We start from the raw sequence: 24,186 nt of genomic DNA on the forward strand, positions 1-24,186 counted from the left end.
AGCCTATAGTACTATAGAACACTAGAGCTGATTCCTCCTATCTGCCTGTAATTTTATATCCTTTAACAAATCTCTCCCTATCTTTCCCTTCCCCCAATAGAATTTTAGCAAGAGGGTAAACTTTGGTGACAGTTGTGGCCATACTTTTGTGCTGCTGTGTGAAAGTACAATGCCCAAGTCTTTGGAGGCATCAGCTCACGTGATCCTTGTATTAATAATAACCCCAACGGGCAGGGGCTGTTACTCTCCTCATTTTATGGATGAGAAAACAAGCTCAGAGGGAGCCTGAGTTTGACCACGAATTTGTCTGGCTTCAGAGCAAACTCCTAACTACTGTCTTAAACTATTCTCCTAGATTCAACCTCCAAAGGGTATATTTAATAACTGATTTGAAAAACAAACAAAGAAACAGACAAACAAGGAATGATGAGGGGAGAAATAGGAGATTGGTTCTTAATGGCGTTTTGCCTGTCTTTGAATCTTTCTCTACAACTCTCAGTGTTGTAGCAAACACCTTGATGTAAAAGAAGTGTTGGCCCCGGAGTCAGTCCTGGAAAAACAGAACTAGAACCTGGGTCTGACTGGAACCCATCATAGTGGGTTCTAGTCCTGGTTTTCTACTAATTGAGGGGTTTTTTTGACATCCCTTTGTTCCCCTCAGTTTTCTGATCTGGATATAGCAGATGGGATGCACAAAGCTTCATGACCCCTTTTGTGATTCCTTGACGTCATCTGGATGGCAGGTGTCTTCAATGCGCCACTGGGAGCTCCAAGCTTCCAGCCCCCGTGCCTGCCTGGGAGTGGCCCGCGAAGGGCTCTTATAGTGGGGTTTCTGGAAGACAGTCCAGTTCTTTCACAACCCCATGTCATACCCTTCCGGAAAGACTAGGCAAGTGTCTCCTCAAAGTCATTCCGGTGGAACCCAGAGTGGATCTATTGCATTTTTCTGACTGGCATCGAGGTTTCTTCCTCTAGTAATGGCATCCCAATTTTGCCTTAAGGAACTATCCTTTCTCTATCCCCAGCGCCTGAGGGTCGGACTCCAGCACATGAAGAGCTGAGCAAACAACCTGTTCTCCACCCTATCTGCTATCATTTGACTATGTCCCCTAGAGTTCGTGTTGGAAACTTAATTACCATTGTAACAGTGTTACAAGGTGGAGCCTTTAAGAGGTGAATAGGCATGAGGGCTCCACCTTCGTGAAGGGATCAATGCTGTTACTGTAGGTGTGGCTTCTTGATAAAAAGGATGAGTTCAGCCGGGTTCCCCCCCTCGCCCCCTCTCACGCTCGCTTGCCCTTATGCCATGTTATGATGCAGCAAGAAGGCCCTCCTCATGAAGTGTGGTCCCTTGACCTTGGACTTCCCGGTTTCCAGAATTATGAACTAAATAAACTTATGTCCTTTATAAATTACTCAGTCTGTGATGTTCTGTTATAGCAACAGAGAACGGACTAAGACGCCACAGCACCCCTTGGTCTCCACTGAGACTGACTCAAGAGTGGTCACAGGACCGAAAGCAGGCTCAATTCTAGGACTTTGCTTAGGGATGCTGGTGGCCACGTTGTCTCCTGGTGAAAAGCATCTGTTAGAAGGAAGCAACACGGGGAACTACAGCTGGTAGCTGAAGAGGGGACAATTGTTGAGGACAGCAACTGAGCCCCTATATCCAATTGTGCCTGAAGCCTACACCTAGACTTTCAGTTACCTGTTTTTGTGGTTGTTGGAGTCAGTTTCACTTAGGTTAGGTTTCTTTCTTCTTTTCTCACCCATACATGTCCCTCTCTCAGGGTTCCAGAATTTTAGTTACTTTCCATTAAAAAAAAAAGTTAACCCTAAAAGCCCCATAAAATACCAGGTCTAATACAGTATTGGTGGTCATCAATTCCTACTCACAAACCACTCATTTATCAGAATCCTTAATGCAGAATTCTTGGCAGCCTTTGCCAATCATTTGGAGTTGGTGCCAAGCTGAAGTCCATTTTCCAACAAAGCTGAAGCGACCCACATCATTGTACTGGGAGCGGGAGGTGGCAGTCGGAGGAGGGGGAGGATGGTTTAAATCAAAGCAGAGGATTAACTGCCAAGGCCTATCTGGAGGGCACTAGTTGATCACGAAGACAGGTGCAACTTTGATATATTGGCAAAATCAAATAGTGCTCCTATTTAGCCATGAGCCATTGCCAGGGTTGGCCCCAAGGGTGGGGTCTCTTTGAGGTAGGCTCTGAGAGAGGGAAGTGTGGAGTTCTGTTAGCTGGCTCTAGGAGGTGGGCATGGGCTGAAGGCAGGAGAGGCCTGGCAGGTGCCATCTTTCCCCAGATGGCTGGGCAGCCACACACAGCACCTTCGGGGGCCTTGGCCCTGGCCCCACACCCGTTATAAAAACTGGTCACAGTGGATGAGCCCGGCCCATGTGCCCACTGGCGACTCAGGGCTCCCAGGGCTGCCAACTCTGAGCGGATCATGTTTTCTTGGGCAAAAACCTCTGACAAAAAGTACTGGTTCTTCTTAAGATGGTGCATTTCTAATTCTGAAGCTGACGGATGCTTTTCTCACTCTCCCAGAACTCAAAATCAACTTGACATTTCTAAAATTACATTTTGAAGGGAATGAATCTATAAAGTACACCAAGAGCCCATGCCAGCTGGGGAAAGAAGAAAGAAGGAAACAGAATCGTTTCTGGCTCCCTCCCTTAAATTTATATATTCCTCACATGTGGGCTTGGGGAAGGGAGGCTCGCGGACCACCTGAAGGGGCAGGCAAGCTTTCCAGGAACAGGTGCTCGCGTGGTCTCCCCGAGGGTTCCTGAGCAGTGTGCTTCAGACGGCCTCGCAACCGGGGGCGAAATGAGGGCGGAGTGAGCCTGCACGGGAAGAGGGCACCGCTCTTTCCTTCATGCCAGAGACAGCCCCTAGGCGGCTGGGGACGGCCCCCAGGTGGGTCCCAAAGGAAGCGCCCTAGCCCGGGCAGCACACAGGCCACTTCAAACAGAAACAGGCAGCAGCTGCTTCCCCTTAAATTGGAGAGGTGGTCGAGGGGCTTTGTGTGAGCCCAGATCAAAACACGTCTATCAAAAGGGATCAAGAGGCTGGCCAAGTGGATTGCAGATGGGGAAGGGAATTGAATCTTTTTTTTTTTTACAAAAAAGTGTCAAGAAAAATTGGGGAGAAAATGGCTCCATATGCAATCCTTTCCTTTCCTTATAGCAAGGCCTGTCCAACTCCCATAATCCTCCTCTGCCCTCCACCCCCAGATCAACTTGAAAATGCAGCCTGTTAGTATTTAAAGTAACCCATTCAAACTGGACGGGCCCCACCCCGTTCGCTCCCCGCGCCCCCTCCGCACCCCGAGCGAGGGGGCAGTCGGGCCCTCCCGCTTCCTCTCCTTCCCGGGGCAGCTGCGGGCTTTGTGGCGCAGACACCGTACCTAGGATGGAACTGACGCCTCAGTCCTCACTCCATGCCGGGCAGCTCCCTTCAGTCATCATTAATCCGCTGCTTGCAAGGTGACTCCAGGGTGCCGATTGCTGGGGGAGACAGAGTCGGGGGACATAGGGCCCCTGTTCTCTGGGGTGTGCGGCCCCCAGCGGTGGAGGACGACGCACGAAGCACAGGCAGGCAGGGCGCCGTGCTGGCCTGGCTGGAGGAGACGGAGAGGGGCAGCGGGGGAAGGCGGCGACCGGGGGACTGTCAGGCTCTTCCTGAGAGCCGGCTCCTCGCGGGAGACCCGGATGGAGGCAGCATTGGGAGAAGCCCTTGCGGAGCAGGTGGGCTCGGCGGAGGCTGCTGAGGGCTGCGTAGGCCTGTGACGGTGCCCGGGTGGGCGCACGGCAAACGCACAGGCCCAGGGCGGGCGGCGGTAGTTAGGGGGACAGCAAGGACTCCCGTGTGAGTGTGGGAAGGGTGACGGGGTGAGGCCCGGGGCTGAACCCCGACACCCTCAAAGCCCACGAACGCCAGGCTGAGGAATCTGCTTGATGAGATGCTGGGCCTGCAGGCGAGCAGGTGAGCTCCTCACGCTGGGGCCCCAGCCCCCTTTCCCCCGCGGGCCCCTTTCCCGCGCAGAGAAACGCCTTCGACGGGCCCTCTCCCCTGTTCCCTCCGCTGTCCGCTAGGACAGAGGCTGCTGTGGCCAGGCCCTCCCCGAGCCGGGCACTGAGGCAGCAGGCGCCTGGAACCATTTCCTGGCTAATCATCCACCCCACCCCCTCTCAGGGCCACTGCTCATTGAAAGGGCTGTACATGGCCTTCAGCGCATGCGTGTAGCCTTTATGCAGCAGGTCACCTGTGACACGAGCGGGGAGGAGAGATGCCAGCTCTGGGGTCTCTAACAATGGTGGAGTTTCCGAGTCACTTCTGTGCCCAAATGGAAAATTGTTGCTTCCACCCCTGCCTGACCCACAAAAGCCCCATATCATCGCCCCCCCTGCCCCTGCCGTATCTGGGAGATGCTTGGGGTCAAGTCATCAACATCAGGTGGGACCCGTCCTCCTCCTCTGTCCACTGCGGTCCCCGCCCCCACACAGCCTCCCTCCGCACAACACCCAGTCCCCACGACAGACTACATGAACTTGGCATGTCAAAGATCTTTTCCATTTAATTAAAAAAACCCAAACAATTAATGTCACAAAGGGGCTCCAGAAATAACATGCTTTTGAATTTCAGCCATGAAGAGGACCACAGGAGACACTGCGTCTGCAAATATGGCTGCTTTCCATAGAAAGGTCTGTGCCGCAGAGAGGCCAGCTCCTCCGCCAGCGTGAGCACACGGGCCCGCCAGGCGAGCGCTGCGGGGACGGCGTCTTTGGTGGGCCGGAGCTTTGTCCAGAGCTGGCTGGAACGTGGCCTGGCAGGAAAAGGGACTCTTCCTGCAGCCCCCTCTAAACAGAGGCAGGGGGAACAGGAGGCATTTAAGCTTTGCTAGCCTTCTGCTGCCTCTGAGGCTGCAGGACGCGCCATTTAAACCTGACACAAAGTGGGTTCATGACTTGAACTTGGATCTCACAGCAGCCCAGTGACACCGTGGCAGCCATGATGGGATGTGGGCGGGAGACACATGGCTGGACACGGCTTCCAAACACTCCTGTGCTGTGTAGATCCACATAGAGATACACTAAAACCCTTTTTGCCAAATAAGAGTAAATAATTATACCAATATAAACAGGGCCGTTGACCCCTTCATTTTATTAAAATGGCACGTAAATATTAAAACAGCATACTGAGCACTTTATACTTCTGCTGGCCGGCAGGTGAGCTGCTGGGGCGCGGCTAGTGGGCTCCCTCCGAAGGCTGCAGACTCATGCATTGAGCAACTCGTGTTCCTTATCAGTCTTCCCGACAGCATCAGGATTTGATAATGGGTCAAGGTCAGCGAAGAGGCTGAACCAGGCAGTCAGGTCCGAGGCAGCCTTAGCAGGATCTGGGGAGAGAAGAGGAAACATCAGCAAACCCACCTTCCAAATGCCCACTGCTGCCACGCTGGGTGTGGCAGGCTCAGGGTCACCTTGAAAAGGGAGGATGTTCTATCAGACAAATCTCATTACATTCTGTCTCTAGCAATTGTCAGGGAATTCCACGTTCCCTCGCCTGCTGGTTGGCTGGTTGGTTAACATTTCTGAACCGTGGCCCGAAGCTCAGTGAAGAAAGAGCTTGTAGGGGAACCAACCCCCGCCTGCACCCCAACCCGGCTGATGGCCGCAGCCCACGGAGTCACTCAAAACCTCAGGCCCTGCCGCTTCACCACAACCAGGAAATAGCACAGTTATTTCAGAAATCAGACTGAATGGCTGAGGAAGCAAGGGGCTTTCCAGTGTCTGCAGAAGGAATCTTTTCAAATCTGCTGGGTCAGCAGAAGGATTGTGGCCACTCTCTTCACTCTGGGAAGCAAGAGGCCCAAAGGGGTGGGCGCCCAGGCCTGGCTTCTCCTCTGCTCCCAGGATCCCTGCTTTCTCCAACTCTTTCCTCTCAAAGGGAGGGGGCCCCTGACGTGCCCTCCCTTCTCCCAGGGTGCTCACAATCCCCTCCCTCCTCAGCTGCACTGGCACACTCCCTCCTACTGCCCTTCCGCCAAAACACCTGCCCCGGCTCCCTGAATACCACCATTATAGAGCCCAAGTATTTTCCAGATGAGGAGAACATTTTCAAAAGAGTGCCTCATGCAAGTGATTTTTAAATAAGATGGGGGCTCTTTTCTTATATAAATCATTCCACATGAGAATCTAAGTTCATTGGCTTGGATGACCTGTGCTTTTTCCTGCTCCAGCAGGTGGGAGTGTCAGAAGCATGAAGCAAATGTCTCCCTGACGGGTTATCCTTTTTGTTGAGAGCAGCTAGGAATGTGCTTGCCATCTGGCTGAAAAGAGTCTCAGAAAATACCAGTAGGACAAGTTGCTAAAAGTGGTTAGTGAAGGGATAGAAGCGATGGCATTCTATCAACATAAAACAGGTCTTTGATCCTTTCATTAAAATGGCACTGAAATGCTAACATAGTGTAGTGATCACTTAATACTTCTGATTTTCCTCTTTTTTTCCAAAGTCTCTTGTAGATATGTAACTTTATAATGAGATAATCAAGGTATCTATAATACAGAGAAAGTACTGATAGCAAGACTAGTTTGTAATATGCAAGTTATTACTACATAACAGTAATTGAATTCCATGTGCAGTTAGCCCTCAAAACACCGGGTTTAACTTGATATGATTACCTCAGACTTGAGAGAGCTCAATATAGCTTGGTTGAGGGACAATACTGGGGGGGGGGACTGCTTAAAAAGAGGGAGTAACTTGTCTTTCTTTTGCTGCGTAAGAGGTCACACAAGGAAACCGTATGGGGCAAGACTGACGTAGGTGGATTAATCTATCTCTAGTGTCGATAGAGAATATCAAGATACTTTAAAGATATCTCCAGTGAAAATACGCTACATGCTCACTTCCCCTTCCTCTTAATCTCCGCAAAGGCCATGTGATCATGGCCTTGCCCTGAGGAGCCGGGGGATTGTACTTTGGGGTAACCGCTCACGCTCCCCAGGCTGCCAGTGTTGGGGGGCAAAACCAGGTGCAACTTATTTGCACAACACTTAACGTCATGGAAACACTTTTTGATGATAATGGAATAGACATTCCCTTTAACTTCCTGTGGTCAACAAAGGGAAAGTGGGCGATGACCAAAGGAACAGAGGGAGCGGCAAATACAGATGTGCTCTTCAGTCGAGCTCTCCAGTTCTCTCGGGGGGGGGGGGGGGGGCTGCTGCTTGAACAGACCTCTTTTGACAGCTAAGAAATCTACCCTTTCTGAGGAGCACGAATTCAATGCCCTATCTGGTGGTGGCAAGGGTATTTTCTGCTAAAGAAAGCAAACCTCAGTGGTCTTTCCTTCCTTGATGTTTCTACCCAGTCTTGGGGCCACCCAATCACATGGTGACAGATAATTTGATTCATCCACATTAGGTACAATTTGATAAAGGGAATTATGAAGTAGGACATTAAGCCAGAAAAGAAGTCAGAATGTAATTTCTAGGATTATGCAAAGCTCTCCATCTCACAGTCCTCCTTTGAGCACTAGATGCTCAAATAGCAATTAGCAAAGAGAGACAGAAAATAAGTTAGACCACTGGAAAGGAAGGCAGTTGTCATTCCACAGGGATAAAACACCATATTACCTTTCACTGCAGGGCTGTTGTCATTGGGACTGCTTGTCTTTGGTGTTGGCCATGGAGTAGAAGGAGGATTGATATTGCTCTCTGACCAGCCTAATATTTAAAACCAGAGCACGTTAGAGCTAGTGAAGAGCAGTCACGCTGACCCACCAGTTGCCAGGCACATATGTGGTTCCCAACCACGGTGGCCTCCAAAGGGAAGAGGAAGGTGTGACAAGACCCTTCCCTCATACTAGAATACGTTTGAGGGGACAGAAGATATGCATAATCAGACCCAATTCAAAAATATGAAAAACAAAGGAAAAGATTGGATTTTGCAAAGCAAACCAGAAATGGCTAAGGCAAAAGCAATTTTGCTTTTTAGCCTGATGCCCATTTTTCTTCTCAAGCATCATCATTTCATGATTATTCCAAAGATTATCAATAATGCAAAAGGAAATCAGGTGCCTTGTTTTTCTGTCACAAATGGGGAAAGCTAAAAAAAACAACAAATATCATTAAATGAAGCAACAGAACTAGTAAACTGCACATCTTCTCAACTTCCAATATGATCCAGTCCATTTATTTTCTATGCTGCTAATTTAAATTGGGAGATTTAATTAATACAGATAAATAAAGGACAGTCCAATCCAAATACATGAGGGGGAAAGAAAGTCCTCTTTAACTTTATGCCATACTCTTACAATGGCATTTAGGTCGGATAACCACCCATGTGGTTATGCCCTCATGTAACACCCTCATGCCCTGCCTTCCCTGAATGATTAGAGGCATTCAGCACTCCTGTTTTAAGGGAAGCCAGCTCCGTTCACCACAGCACTTACTGTCAGTCTGATGTTCCAGCACGTTTCGTACTTAATTTAGAACTTTACCATTTGCTTCATTGCACCTCTGCTTTAATTCTTTATGTCTAAGTCCTGTCTTCTCAATGAGACAAGGAATTTTTTCATCAGTCTGCTCCAAAATACTTAACACAGCACAGGTAGATATTGCTGATGAAGTCTACGGTTGACTCTCACTGTAAAATGTAGACCATCAGACGACGCATCACTGTTGGGACCATTATGCTTAAATAAAAGATTTTGTATCTGATAAGCCCCTCAAGAAAGATCATGTTTGGATGGCAGAGTTCAGATGACGCAGTGAAACCAATTTCCAGAACAAGAATGCTACTCGGTATATGCACAAAAATTACAGGATATAACATTTGTTCACCCTGCCAGTCTAAGATTTGTACTTTCCAGTGGACTTAATTATAAGGTCATACCGTATTTATTAGTTTGCATTTTTGTCTCATCTCCTAGAATCATGAGGCCCTTGAAGCTGGGGACCATGTATTATTCGTTTTTATATCCTTTAGTGCACTGTCTGGTACACAATGGGTATGCAAAATATATGGCTATTTAATTAACAAACTAGTAAAGTGCTCTTTTAAACTGTGAGAAATACACTTATGAAGGATTGTTTTAAGAGATGGCAAAGCAGTACCTGGCACACAGTTAATACTATGTAATATTCACCAGTTGAATTACTTTATTTTAGGCAAGTGGCATACAGCCTTATTTATGAACACTAACCACTGAGTAATGAAACAGGTGGCCTGTGACCTATTTACTGCGTCTAAAACAATGACAAACTATTAAGGGCTCTAAAAGGCATTGCTATTCATTGGAAATGTATTTGAACATACAAGTAAAATAATTCATAAACAATCAAAACCACCAGATTTTGAGGGAGCCATCTGGAATGACGGAAATGTTCTAACACTGCACTGTGGTGATGGTCGTGCAATATAAAGTTGCAAGAAATCCTTGAACCCTTCTCTTACAATGGGTGAATTTGCATGGTATAGAAAATATACTTCAATAAAGCAATTTTTAAAAATGACCAGTATTTGGTATAATCCAAGAATAATATAACCTCCATGGTTCTTAGAAAATTGGCCCATGACCATTTTCCTTCTAGACCCAAATCACATAAAACAGTGGTAAATGTGGAAAGTTAAAATTGTGGTTTCCATGTGTGCCAAATAACGCCAATCATAGGAAAACCTGCGAAGGATGGAATCTAACTGGGTAACTGTCACCCTATTCCCTGCAATCCTGCCCTGAAGCCAAGTGTTGTCAAGACCCACCTGTACTTGATAGAGCCCGTGCCACCTTTGCACTAACCCCTGTGGCCTGGCCTCAGTCTCTTAGAGCAGTGGTTCTCAAAAGTGTTGCATCTTCACCAGCAACATGGGCATCGCCGATGCGCTGGTTAGAAATGCAAGTTCATGGGCCAATGCTGAACTAGTGAATCAAAATCCCTGGGGGTGGAGCCCAGAAACTTTTAACAAACACTCAGTGACTGTTATGCGAGTGAAAGTTTGGGAAGCACTGCCTTATATGGTCTCTCGGGTCACCATTCTGGTTGGAACCCCAGGAGATCTTCCAGCCTAGTGCCAGGACTAGGAGAGAGGCCCTCCTAGGAAACAGAGGGGCCCACGTCAGGACCCTACCACCCCAGGTAGCTGAGTCCAAATCCTGCAGCTTTACGCTTTCAATCCTGTTGTGCTCTCTGAGTTCACGGAGGCCTGCCCGTCCAGAGAGAACCTGAACTGACTCGGAGAAGAGCCAGGTAAGGGGTATAGAGACCAGCCAGCCCTTCCCTGATCCATCTATGCTATTTGATACAGTGGGAATGCAACAAGATAGTTCTTCCCATTTCAAAACTATGCACAACATTCATTTTCAAAAACGGTTGCAGAGAATACTGGAAAAGAGGCAGATTCAAAGCATTGTATGAAACAGAACACATTCTTAAAAGGAGGTAGGAATCAATCTACACGTCAAAACAGAGCTCACCTCCCATTATGCAATGTGCATGTGCATGAAAAGTTATACATAAATGTCTGTATATCAAGTCATATTTTAAAAATACCAGAAATACAAATCATATTTTTGAGCATGATTTAAAGGATGACAATGACAGATTCCTTTATAGAGAAAACTATAAATGCCTAATTGAATTCCTTTGTAACTATGGTTTTTCACCTAAACACTCATGAGCCATACAAGCAACAGCTAGAATCCATAGATTTGGGGGGTTTCTCTGCAGCAGGGGACAAGAAATAGGATGAGCCTGAAGACACTGACTCTTTGGGAGCTAAGACGGTGGGGACAGGATATACACCATCATTTCTTTCCCCGTGGTGTGAAGCAGAAACAACAGCCAGTGTGCTATGTCACACTCTTTCCTCAGAACAGTTATTAAGCATCAGTCTAACTATTCGACTACGTGTGCCTGAAGGGGTAAAACAGTATGGCTCTGACACTATTTTTTTTTAAAGCAAATTCTAAGCTCAGCTGCAATTTTAACCTCACTCATATCACTCTGGAAATTATTTAGGGGAAGGGTGCAATGAGGGTAATTATGGATGGAATGCCAAGCCAGATTTCAGATGTCTTGGCTTCTGTCAGGAAAAAATGCTATTTAAAGAGAACTTAGTGTTGCTAATATTCCCATAATTGCCATCAACTGTTCTTTAGTTGGTGTTAGTTGGCTGAGGCGTTTTCACATGAAGGTGTGGCTGGAAAGATGTCAGCCCATCTCAGAGGAATTCTGTCAGGAGAGGGGTGGTGAAGAGTGAGACCCCGGGGCACAGAGCCCGGTGCACAAAATGACTCTCCTAGCTCTCAGGATCCTTTGATATGTCAAATGTGCTACCCATTTGCAGGAAACACATATAAAATTTTATTAGAGCAACCCTACCCCCTTTACTTACATAAAGGAAAATATAAATCAGCCAGAAATAACACCGGCTGGCCGGAGCAGCAAGCGAAGCCAAACACCACCGCCCAGAGTAGCGCTTTGCTGGGACTGTCGTTCACCAGCCGGGACAGCCAAGCCGGGGCTGAGCTTGTGACTGCAGCCTGGGGACCTCTGAGGTGGGGTTGGCCATGACGGGGAAGGTAGGAACCCCACAGCCACTGTGGCCAAGCACTCTCCTGCCAACCACATTCCCCTCAGCCCGTTTCCATACCCGCAAGCGGTGGATAAACACTCCCGCCTCACTCGGAAGTTGTAAGGGTAAACTGGGATCCTGCAGGTGAAACCCGGTAGTAGGGAGGCTAGACAGCGGGTCTTCAATGAATCTCAGCTGAATCTGGTTTCCGTACAGCTCAGCAGACCTCAGGACTAACCCCTGCGGGCATCATCCTCAGGGAATCACATTTTCGGATTGTTTTCTTTTAATTTGGTGTCATTTATCAGTTGCTCTGTCCCTCCCTTCCATCCATCCATCCATCCAACAAGTACTTTTTGAACATCTACCATATTCCAGGCACTGAGCTATGTTGTGGAAAAATGATGGTGAGCAACACAAATATGGGTCCTGACCCCACGACAACCTAGAGCACAAGAAAATGAAATCAATTCTACAAAAAGGCAAGAGCAATGATTAAGTACGGGGTGTCACGGAGGTGGGGACTCGGGGAGGGCTCCCTGGACGCAAGGACATTGATGCCGCAGGGTGAGAAGTGAGCCTCATGGGTGTGTAGGTGAGGGGCGAGCACATGCCGAGGCCCATGGTGGGCAGAGCCAGGCGCACCGACGTTCCCCTGCAGAACGACGTCATTAAGGCACGCTAAGCAAAGGTGCGGGAGGTGTGGGCAGCTCAGAGACCAGGTCAGGTCCTAAAGGACCTTGAAAACCAAGCTGAGCAGTTTAGACCTTACTCAAATGGTGGATAAACTGCAACAAGTTAGCAGGTCACGAGGCCTTTCTGGGGTTCCTTGATCCCATCACCCGTAAAATGGGGGTGGTGTAGATCACAGTTCCTCCTATACACTAAATCCTGCAGATCTCCAGGCCCTGCTTTGCGAATGCTCCTCAGCAGGCACAGAAAGTGCTGCTTCTGCGATGGAACTAACAGTCCCGTGGCCTTGCGCTGAGAGTGCCTGTTCCGCGTGCAAACTCTAAGTACACCCCACAGCCTTTCCCTTCGCGTGGTTCCATGAATACTGGGTACTGGGAGTGCCAGTGACCCGGAGCCAGGCTAGGCCAGGAATGGCAAGAGGTGAGCTCTGGTGGAGGAAGGGCGATTCTGAGATAACCCAAAGCCTGGCGTTACATTGGCCTTAAATGGAAACCCACCCAGATGGCAAAAGCATGCTAGAACCGGGTAAGACAAAAGGATATCTTGAAGGGAACAGAAGGCTGTGTGTTTTCGAGAATCTGGAGCAAGACTCCTAACTTTGCTTTCCAGAATCCCAAATTAAAAGATGTCCTGGTGCATTTATTCTGAGCAGCCGGTAATCTTTCCAGGAACAGTGTCTACTTCTAAGTTAAATTTTGGATACTGGTGGAGAATCGAGGAGAATGTTGACTGTGCAGCCCCGGCCTCGCCTGTCTCCCGCTCGCCTCCTCACACTGAGAGACCTTGGACGGCGCACTTTTCTCATCATGGTGTGACACAGGGAACCCCAGCCCCTATCACGCTGGTAGCTTCAGAAACTCTTAGAAATCCCAGCTAAAATGAACTTCTTCATTTTCAGCTCAACTTGATCCTCCGTGTAGTCCTTTGTTTTGGCCTCCTAGAGCTTACAGTCGGAGGGGAGGAGGATGCAGCTCTTCCCTTCCTACATCCTCTCCTCTCCATTCCCCAGAGGGCTGTGGGCAGAATGAGGAGGAGGAAGGCAGAGGAGAGTTTGGGGAGATGAGGAGGCGGCGGCAGAGGGGATGCAGAGGGGGCTCTGTCCCAGCCCCTCCCAGGGAGGCTCAGCATGAATGTGTGGACAGTTGGGGCTCGTGACTATGATTTCCTAGGACAATCCCGATTCACATTCTCTATTCTGGAATATCATTCAGCCTTTGTGAGGATGGGGACTCTGACTCCTGCACCCACGTTCCCCCTCTATGATGCCCTGGGTGTCCACGTCCCTGTGTGTGACCAGGATGCCTGGCCACACTGGTCATTACAAGTCCTGCTCCTTTGGCAGCTTCCAAGGAGAGGCCTGTAGAGCCCCGCTGGGGAATCAATCACTTTTGCTACCAGAGACGTTGACCCGAGAGGCCACAGGAGGTGACGGTGCAAGGCAGGGATTCCTGAGTCAGGCTGCCCGGGTTCAAAATCTGCTCAGCCCCTACCAGGGGTGTGATGCTGGGCACCTCGCTTAGCTGCTCTGTCCCTCAGTTTCCTGGGAGAGGATGACAGTAGCTGCTCTGACAGAGGCAGAGTGCCCGTCCTTCATTTGCACCACGCGTTTTGAAGGTTCCCCGAGTTGGGGGCTGGAACCTTGGCTGCACCTGCCGGGAATCCGTAGGAGAGGTAGGAGCTGAATGGCAAGATAACTCCTTTAACACTGATCTTGATAGAACCCCGGCAGAAGAAAGAAAACTTTTAGCAGCCAGAATGATCCTTTTAAATAGTAAATCTGATCATGTCACTCCTTGGCTCAGGATGCTGTGATGGTTCCAAGTCTCACTTGGGCTGCAAAAAGGCCTACATTCTCCCGACAGCTGTGAGGCCCCACGTGGCCTCGCCTTGGCGACCTCTGAGAGCCTGTCTCCCTTGCTCAGTCGGCTCCAACCACAGCGTCCTTCCCGCAGACCCTCGACCACACCAGGCCCCACTTGAGGGCCCTGGTGCAGATTATCCCTCTCCCCCCGCCCACCCACCCGGTACCCGCACGGCTACTTCTCATCTCCCGCAAATCTTTGCTCAGATCTCATCTTCCCAGAGAACCCAATTCGGTTCTGCAGCCTGACCTCCCTGCCAGCCCCCAATAGTCCCCGTCCCCAGCTCTACTGTTTCCTGTTCTCCCTAACATTTTGCTTATTTATTATGCTTATTGTTCATTGTCTGTCTGCTCCCCATTAACATGTGAGTTCCAGGACTGCAGAGAGCCTTGTCTGTTCTGTCCTCAGACAGATTCCCAGCACCTGGCACACAGAGGGACCCCATAAATAGTTGTTGAATGAACGACTTGCGAAAGTGCTAGTAGGATGGCAACCTCAAATGCCACTTTGTTTGCCTCCCTCTGTAGTACCTCTTTCTCTTCCCCAGTGTGAGCTTGCGCTTCCGTCTCACGTCAGAACACCCCCTCCTTAGACGGTGTGATCTGGTGCCTTTCCCTTGCACTTGGGGCAAGGCTGGCGTGTGCTCTCAGGCGTAGTTCCGGTGCCCCAACTGTGGGCGCTGAGCTGAGCTCTGCTCGCTGTGCCTGCTCAGGAAGAGGGCGTGGAGCTCTGACCCCCTGGCTGTCTGTCGGCCTGTGTGGGCTGTCACAGCGGCCGACACTCAGCCACCCAGCTACGTGGGAACACGGTCGCTCTCGTGTTTCCAAGGCTGGGGGTCTGATTGGGGTTCATTCTGTAACATGGCTGGAGAGTCTTCAGCAGCCCCAAGCTAGGGGCTGAGGATCCCGGGCTCTGCCTTCTGACTCTCACAACGTGTGGGCACCTCCGCCACAGGTGGGCGGTGAAACTCAGGTCAGTTGGCAGCACCGCTCACCCGAGCTCCCGTGAAGGAGACGGTGAAACCAGGGCTGAAACTCAGGGTGGAGAGGCATGTTGGGATTGCATTTCTCCCTGCTACCTTTAACCCCATTACTGCAAATAAACGAGGTGGCTACAAAACAGGACCCACAAAGGAAGATAAAAGGAGGCATGTGTTTCATAAAAAAGAAGGGAAGACTTTTTTTGTCTTGCCCACCAACTCCTGTGTCCATGATCTCATCTCCAAAGACCTGCGGTTTTAATAGCCCATAATTACTTAATCATCCTAGCTCTGCCGTTTGTTCTCAGCTTTAAGTGCTACGTAAACATGTTGTTTATTAAAGGAGATAGCCTAAATTCGGAGAAAAACTAAAGCAGTTTGAGAATTTCTTAATAGTGATTCTCGTCTTACAATTAAAGTCACACGAAAGGAGAAAAAAGTGTTGAAATACTAGAAAATGGTTTCCTTCCTGAGGTCTGTGTGTTTAGAAACTCAAAATTTGAAATTTCAACCTGAGTTTTCATTTTTGCACTGTCAACCAATGTGCTTCCCATGCCAGCAAAGCTCGGACAGCATGTGGCCCGCGGGCTAGACTCGGGTGCACTGAGCACTTACTGGCGTTGCAGACCCCTTGTGATCAGTGTGGAAGCTCTGTTTTCGCCGTGGCTGGGGAGGCCCCGCTTGGCTGCTGTGTTTGGGTAGAACAGGAAGAGCTGAGCTGGGAGGATCCTTAGGGCAGGGGAGGTCAGGACAGACAGAGAGCAAGAGCCAGAGAGCCAGTGCAAAATGGCACTTGGTGTGACAAAAGAGTGAAGAGGGTAATGTCGGCCAGGACCCAGGAAGAGTGTGTGTTTATGGGAATGTGGCGAACTCAGGGTGGTGGCCAGGCAGGGTCATGACCATAAAGGCAATTTGGTCCTCAGATATGCCACAAAAAAACCTAAAATCAAAGCAAGACAATACAATATAGAACCACCCCTTTAACCTTTTATTAATAGGAAATGTTAACATGGGGAGGAAATCATGAAAAGGAATATATTTTAAACCCTGTGACCTAATTCATACACGATCAAAAACACCAGATTTTGAGGTCATTGAATTATAAGACAAAAATACAGAAAACATAAAAAAGACAAAGAAGGAAGAAATATGCTTTTGGATTAAAATTAAAAAACAATGAACAAACAAAAAACCCCATTTCAATGCCCGCACAGCACATACCTTGTAGCGAGGCCTGTAGGTCTTTCATGTTTTGGTCTAAAAGCTGCGAAGGAAGGAAGCCTGAGCCCGCCTGGGGCTTGGGGTCCAGCTCTCCCAGGGCCAGTGTCGGCGCTGGCTCCTTCAGCTGGCCGTCTCCAAACACGGCGGCCCACTCTTTGCTGAACTCGCCCTCTTCCAGCGACGACGCGTTGAAGATCTCACTCAACAGCAGCAGGTCATCTTTGTCACCTTCGGGTTCCAGGGTCCCTGCCGCTGGGCCCGGGCAAGCTGATTGAAGTGATGGAGCACAAAACATCAGCACCGAGGGCTCAAGCCCGCGGGAATAAATGCTATGGGGGCTGGGGTGGGACAGATGGGGCGATGGCTAGATTTAAGAAAAAGTTAATCAAAATATAAATTCATCCCATGATCTGAAGAGATCTGAGAGTTAAATTTCTACTCCCGTGCTCCCTCCTCCCTTTTCCTGCAAAGCAAGTCCAGTTTCTGAGCACCAAACTCTAGGGTTTTGGCTTTTCCTTAAAATAAAAGCAAATTTACCCAAACATTTCTCAGACATACAACAAAGCCAGGATTGAAGGCATGTTGGAGATCTTAGCTCCTTGCTTGTGTAGCTCCCTGAGTCTTCCCATGCAAGTCCTCAACACACACTGCCTGGGCCAGAACAGCAACGGGCCACGTGGCAGCCTGTCCTGCCACGCACGATGGGGGGAGAACCCTCCCCACACCCTGGCCAGGCAAGGGAGGGGAGTGGAGGGCGTGGATGATGGTCTGCTTGAGGGCAGCAGTGAGAGAATGACAGGGAAAGAGGACAAATCAAGGAATGGCACCAGGGGGGTGACCTTCCTAGACCTGGGGTACAGCTCTGGAGGGTTGAAATGAGCACAGGACCTGAGGAGGAGCCCCGGGTCCACCCCTTCCTTGCTGAGTGACTTTAGCAAGATCCTTAACCCCCCTGAGCCTCTGTTTTCTCGTCTATAAAGTTATAATACTAATCATGCCCGCCTCACAGTACCGTCAGGAAGGCCGAAAGAAATATGCCTTAAACCTAATTTCATGTCCAGAAGGAAGACTTCAAAGGAGAACCATCTTTACCACACGAACAACGACAAAATACTGAATATTGAGCACAAGGAGAATGGGAACATTACTCTCAGAAATTCTAAACCAAGACCTTACGTTGAGTATTCTACACATTTTGAGAAGTGAGGACTGATGGCTTTATTAGCTGTGGCTTTGTTGTGGCATCTAATGGCCTCTTGGTGACTACAAACATTTTTGTTGTTAAATCATAAAAAGAAGAAAAAAATCCTGGTTTATATTTTTTCTGAGCTACACTGCAATTCTGATACAGTCATATTAGGTGAGATTACCAGGTTTTCCTCAACTATATAAGATAATTAGTAAGTGAAGCCTTTTGAAAATAAAGCTGCTCTGTGTTGGCTTTACTGGATCTCGTTTTCAACCACACTTTACATCTTGAAGATGAAGGGGATTTTTGATGTGCTGAGCAGACAGGCTATGCATCAGGGAGGGGAGGGGCTTAATCACTCTCGTGTCACTTTAGTTTAAAAACAGTGGCAAAAACATCACTTCCATTGGACAACTGTCTAATTTAAGCATTCTTATTGTCTGTGCTATCACAGAAGTGTTCATCAAGACATAGCCTGTAGGTGTTGTGGGCGAGAAGATGGGAAAATGGTATTTTAAACAGGCTTCGGAGACTGCTGTAGTGACAGGGTGGCACAGGAGCCACCGAAGTCTGCGCATGGTGGGTGAGGCAGGACTGGCAAGGCAGGAAACCCACCCTGTGGATGAAGGCAGCAGCCAAAGGAAAGCAACATTCTCAGTGTCAGGGAACATCTCAACACCTGTGTTCCCGCATCCTCTCCCCACGTCTCTCTTCCTCACCCCCACCCCCGCCTCTCTCCCCATCACCCTTTTTATGTGTATTAACTTCACAGATCTCTGCAGTGCACCTCCTACTTGCCCAAACCTTTTCTCATGATTTACTTTCTGGCCTGACTGACACCAGATGATCGCTGAACCAAACCCATTTTATTGGCACCAATTCAAATCGATGTGTAGACCTTCGAGCAGCAGATGACTTTAAACGTGTCCTGGAAATGATGTGTGTTCCTCCTATAGTCACTTTGTGCAGCCCTTCACTGCTCACCCCCCCCCAAGGCCAGCCCTGGGGGCAGCTTCCCTGCTTTAGTCAAGGTGTCCATCTAGAAAGATCATCATTAATGTTAACAACAAGTGAGAAACTCTGTGAGCCTTCCACATGTAACCACAGACTGTAAAAGCTCTATCTTTGTTTTTACTGTTTAGGTTTTGTGCTATGGAGCTCATGATGGACTTCAGTGGCTGTGCTAACTTAGCATTCCTTCCCTCTCCTTCTTCAGGTTTCCCACTGGGGGAAACACCTTCTCCACGAGATCCTGGTGAGACACCATTTGAGATGCCTCAGCATCCCAGCCCAGGGGGATGTGTGACCAAGGCTGGCCAGAGTCCATCTCTCAGGCCACCATGACTGACTCAAGGGTGGGCATATGCTGGTGGCTTCCCTGGGTTTGGTGTATGGAAACTGGATGGAAGAGGGTCTCTCTTTCATTGCGATCCCAAGTTCTAAAGATCCAGATTTGAGCCTTCCAGTGATGATGAAGCCAACACATGCGGGGACAGAGAGAAGCCTGGAAACACTGTCTAAGCCCCTGGAGCCAGCCTTGCTTGAAGCCACTCTGCAACTGTGTGTCCTCAGTTACACAGATCAGTACATTCTTTTTCTTTTAAAAAAATTTTAAACCTAAACTATTTTGAGTAGGGTTTCTCTACCACTTGCAGTCAAAAGATTCCTCATACTGTACCCTATCAAACTCAGATGTTTTAGGGCCAGAAATGGGAAGAGGATTCATGGTGAGGATATTGCCTACGGCCAGTTCTGAAGACTGATTTTGCCTGTGCTGAGGTCTGTCATTGAAGTTTGCCTTGTTATTTAGCATCCTGGTTATTTAACAGTTAACAAGCTACATACACAATGAACATTTTATCTTTTAAGAGAACTTATTGCTTAGCTAAACGCAATGAAACTGGCACTGACTTGAACCATAAAACATGAAAACCTCCCAATTATTGCACTGATAATTAAGATGTTTGAAATTACTACACATAACTCGTAAGGAAAACTTAATTACAAGTAGAAAAGGACAGGTTTAGGTCTGTAACCAGTCAAGTTGAGACTTGAGAAATAACTCTAGACAGTTGGCTCTTAAGAATCATGCTATCATTTTCTTTGAAAATAATTCAACTTGACTAAGAGAAAACAGGGACACACACAGAGATAGGATACGCTCTTTGAAAGAAGCCCTGGTAAGCCCTGGAACTGGAGCTTCCACCCATGTAGTGAGCAAATATGGCTACTAGGTTATGGTGCCCTATCCTGCTTTTGTCTTAAAGAATGAGCAAAGGTTGTGGAGGTCTCAGGTGCCAACCCCACAGATGCTACTCCAGGCTACCTGTGCTCTCTGTAGGCTCCCAAGTCTCCATGTTTAATTTCCTATTAGATAACCCAACCAGAGATGCTACTACAAAAATAAAAGCCAACAGACATGACGTACTCACATCCTCATCTCTCTGTCTCTAACTCTAGGACCTTTCCTGCATTCCCTCTCTTTTCTAAGATTAGCCCTCCCTGGGCCCTCCCCGTCCTTCCAGAGCCTGCTCTGCTTCCACCATTATTCAGGTCCAGCAGCTTTAGCCTTTAATTCTCCAATGCTTCCCTCCCCTGCCCTCAGGAGATGTGTGCATACCCCAACAATAATCCATCTTCACTCGATATTTCTGTCCGCCGTCCTCCCACCCTTTCAAGTTACTGTTCTGGTTTCTTCTTCCTTCTACAACCACACACTCTACTTTGTCTCCACTCTTTTCTCAGCAGCTTGTAATTAAGTTCCTGCCCCTACCCTAAACTGAAGTGGCTCTCTTGACAGTGACTGGTGAGATCCTCACAGCCAGCTCCAGTACCCTTTTCTCAGCCTCGACCTCTGTAGCATTTTGCACTGTAGCCTGCTTCTGGAAATGCTGTCATCTCCTGGGAGTCTTGGGTGACCTGTCTCATTGAGAATACCTTTTCTGCTGCCTCCTCCTACTCTGGTTGCCCTTCTGGTTTCACCCTAAGCATCATACCTCCCTTCCCTACATTCTCCATAGAAGATCTCATCTATTCTCATGGTCCCACGCTCATCTCAGAAGATTCTCAAATCTCTCATCTCCAATCCAAGTTCTTTCTTGAACTTTGATGACAAATTGCTGTCTAGGACTTCCTTCAGGGTTTGCCCATTGGCAAGGCTGCTGGCACACCACAGAGGCACCCTTCTACTGTGCACCTCTGCTTAGCCCATGCTATGGTTTGAATATTTGTCCTCTCCAAAACTCGTGTTGAAATTTAATCACCAAAGTGGCAATATTGAGAGGTAGAACCTTTAAGATGTGATTGGGCCATAAGGGCTCTGTCCTCATGGATGGATCAATCCATTCATAGAGTAATGGGTTGTCATGGGAGTGGCACTGGTGGCTTTATAAGAAGAGGAAGAGAGACCTGAGCTAGGAGGCTTGGCCCTTTGCCACGTGATATCCTGCACCACCTCGGGACCCTGCAGAGGGTCTCTATCAGCAAGAAGGCTCTCACCAGGTGCAGCCCCTTGACCGTGGACTTCTTAGCCTCCAAAACCATAAGAAATATTAATAAATCCCTCTTCCTTATAAATTACCTCATTTTAGGTATTTTGTGGTAAGTAACAGAAAATGAACTCAGTCCGGCTGTGAGATTATTCACTTACTCACAAAGCTTCAAGGGCTCCCCTGACTAGCGAGTAAAGCAGCACTCCTCATAGTGGTACTCCGGACCTCGACAGCCAAGAGCTAACGCAGCCCTAACAGCAACCCAGGAACACGGGCATCTGGAAAGCCTACAGTTCAGCAAAACTCCTCTGCTTGCCATTGCTCAAACATGCTTTCCTGCCTTCCTGTCTGGGAACCTGCTGTTTTCTACCAATAAGAAGATCATACTTTTTTTTTTTTTTTTGGTTACCAAAAGGGATCTTAGAAATCTTCTCCTCTAACTCATTTTACAGATGAGAAAGAAGACATCTAGGTTGGAAGTCCTGCCCAATGTCATATACTAATTACATATAATCTGGCTGGGGACCCCTGACTCACAGGTCAAAGTATTTTCTCACTGTCGCACCTGCTAGGGATCTCACAGATAAATTCATATCTGCTGGGCAAATATTTTGCTGTGCAGCCACCATGGCAGAACGGCTGAGATGGCAGATCCACTCAGCTTGTTTGCCCTGCCCTGCCCAAGGGTTCAAAAATATTATAAAAACCCCAGACCCCTGGGAGAAGAACATCCCCTAGAAGAACTAATCTTGAACCAATGAGCAATCTCTGTGTGAAAACTCACATTCAGAGGAAGCTCTCTCAAGTTCAGACAGAGTGTGGGAAACCGGTAACAGCTCACTCAGGTAGTATTTTTGAAATCATACCGAGTTTCATGACCTCAGCATAAATTAGGCACGCAGAAAATGGAAACATAACTACATAGACCAAAAGCAAGAGCACAGGAAAACAAACAGATAAATGTCACTTAATTTCCCTTCATCTGCGTGTGAAGCAGGAAGACTCTCTTGCTGGTTTCTCCCTGGTCCCCACTCTTGACATTATGACTAATCGTAAAGGCCACATACTTGTGATACAGATGAAAAACCCCAAACACCAACACTCTCCTCACATCACCCAAAAGACAGTCAGGGGAAAAAGTAGGGAGGAAACCACCTTACATAAATGGCTCACCAGAAAAAAAATGTTCTTTATTATAAAAGGTTCTGGTGATGAATGGCACCCATTTGGAATTCAAGAAGACTGATTCTAAAAACTCCCTTCTGGTGCAAAAAAATAGAGATTATACTAACAGATGGGGGGAGAGAAAAAACCCAACAACAACAAATAAACAAAAACCAAACCAACAGTGCTGAACCCGGAGTGGGCACCAAAAACAAACAAACAAACAAAAAAAAAAACTTGTTGACAAGCTTCACGCCTTCTCCTCCATTTCAGTACAGATCTGAGCAGCCGAGTAATCCTACTGGAAAACATACAACCTGGGGCAAGGCTAGTAAATCTTTATAGAATCTTTGTAGAAATCTTTATAGGGATAAATCTACACAGAGCATGACTGGCTACATGGTGATCAACTAAGAACAGGATTTGGTTTCAAAAAATATATCATTATATATATTTTTTGAAAGGATTAAAGCCAGCAGTACATCCCAGGACACTGAGGAAGACAGGGTGGAGGAAAAGTTTAGGAGAAAATACAATGAGCTTAGTACTTGCACCCTTGTGTGTGAGGCAGCGACCAGACCCCTAGCCAGTAATACATGGATAACTGCAGGACACAGTTCTGAGTGACTCGGGAGAAACCAGGCACTGAGAGGTAAACACGGGTGATTGCTATGGGCTAAAGGTTGTCACCCAGAACTACGGCGGCCACTGAATGAGCTGTCATTCTGATACATGGCCAGAAATTACAATCACAAGTCTGGAAATAGTAACCAAGGAAGTAGCAGAAGACCAACATTTTAGTTATAATATGGACAATTAAAATTTTTTTTAAATGGGCTCAGTTAGTCTAGCCTTAGAGAAGGATCTTTTAGGTAAGGCCAAGTTATGAGACTTAGGTGAGTTGAACTCATTGAACTCTCTTCTGCTTTTTAACCCCACTTTTTTAATTCAGTTATCTGCTAGTTATTTTTCTTGGCCCAACTCTGAGGAACACAAAGACATGTTATAACTCATGAATTGAGGTTGGATTGTCACATGTGGTCACAAGGCAATTTCAGAGCCACTTTCAAGTATCTCAAAATGTCACTAAGTTTCTTTTTCACTGAAAACATTTTTATAAACTATGGTTAAATGTTGGTTTTCCATTACATTATCTATTTAGTAGGAGAAAGCAAATTTCATTATGACACTGAATGGGAGTGATTTTCTGAGCAATGGCTCTTTGAGAATCGTGGCTGTTATCAGAGGCGGTCTGCTTTTTGATAACATACCTTAGCCATTACTTGTCTAACAGAATTGCCACTGGGAGTGAAGCGGCCCCCAAGCAGCAGGGTGCTAGAGCTTATAGCCCCCAAGTCCTATAAAGTCAGCCATCCCTGGATTAAGCTCTTTTATTTCTTGACTGTTTAATGTCTTGCATATTGTAATCAGCATTTTAATTCAGGATTTGGGCCTTCTGGCAGTTTTCCGAAGGGCACACGTTCTGAAGTCAACCCATTAAAAGAGTGTTTTTTTCTTCAGTCACCATGAGTTCTCTGTGCACAGAGAGAATATTTTTATACTAGTGGCCACGCTGATATTTAAGCCGATGCTACCCTATGGGTTGACCACACAGAAGAAGAGGCAGATAGTGGGGAAGCATCGCTTGTGCCTGAAGAAGGGATTTGTGGGTCAGCAGTGATAAAGAGAAAGGAGAAATTAAGTGACATTGCATTTAATTTGTAAATCAGTATTTCTGCTTGAGAACAAGTACACATTTTAGGGAAAAGCACATTCGTATCTTTATCTTTAGAATTAAATTGAGTGCTCAAAAAAAGAATATGAGCCACTAGTCTGCAAAACTAACAAAGATCATAACTGTAAACCAATGAGATATGAAAAGTTGTTTTAAATAAGTAGAAAGATATCAATCTTATTCCAATGTATCTTGGCACAAGCTTTTGAGGAAGTTTATGAAAGAAAGCATCTATCTCAGGCTACTGCCTTTCTA

At 47.5% G+C, this 24,186-nt stretch overlaps 1 protein-coding gene across 16 annotated transcripts in view; it reads right to left on the bottom strand.

Moving 5' to 3' along the window:
* Nucleotides 1–4,578: 4,578 nt before the first annotated feature.
* The window catches only part of ICA1 (islet cell autoantigen 1), a 142,067-nt gene continuing 122,459 nt past the window's right edge, over nucleotides 4,579–24,186 (bottom strand). For 9 of the 16 annotated variants that reach the window (XM_045564872.1, XM_045564869.1, XM_045564876.1 and 6 more), the window contains 3 exons: nucleotides 16,353–16,619; nucleotides 7,658–7,747; nucleotides 4,579–5,418 (listed from right to left, as the gene is read on the bottom strand). In XM_045564872.1, the coding sequence (XP_045420828.1) occupies nucleotides 5,297–5,418; nucleotides 7,658–7,747; nucleotides 16,353–16,619 (479 nt within the window). In that variant the 3' untranslated portion in view covers nucleotides 4,579–5,296. The remainder of the gene's footprint in view (nucleotides 5,419–7,657; nucleotides 7,748–16,352; nucleotides 16,620–24,186) is intronic. The other 7 variants (XM_045564881.1, XM_045564883.1, XM_045564879.1 and 4 more) reach the window with 1 other exon arrangement.

The sequence above is a fragment of the Lemur catta genome, chromosome 11 (assembly GCF_020740605.2).
Source record: "Lemur catta isolate mLemCat1 chromosome 11, mLemCat1.pri, whole genome shotgun sequence".
NCBI lineage: Eukaryota > Metazoa > Chordata > Mammalia > Primates > Lemuridae > Lemur > Lemur catta.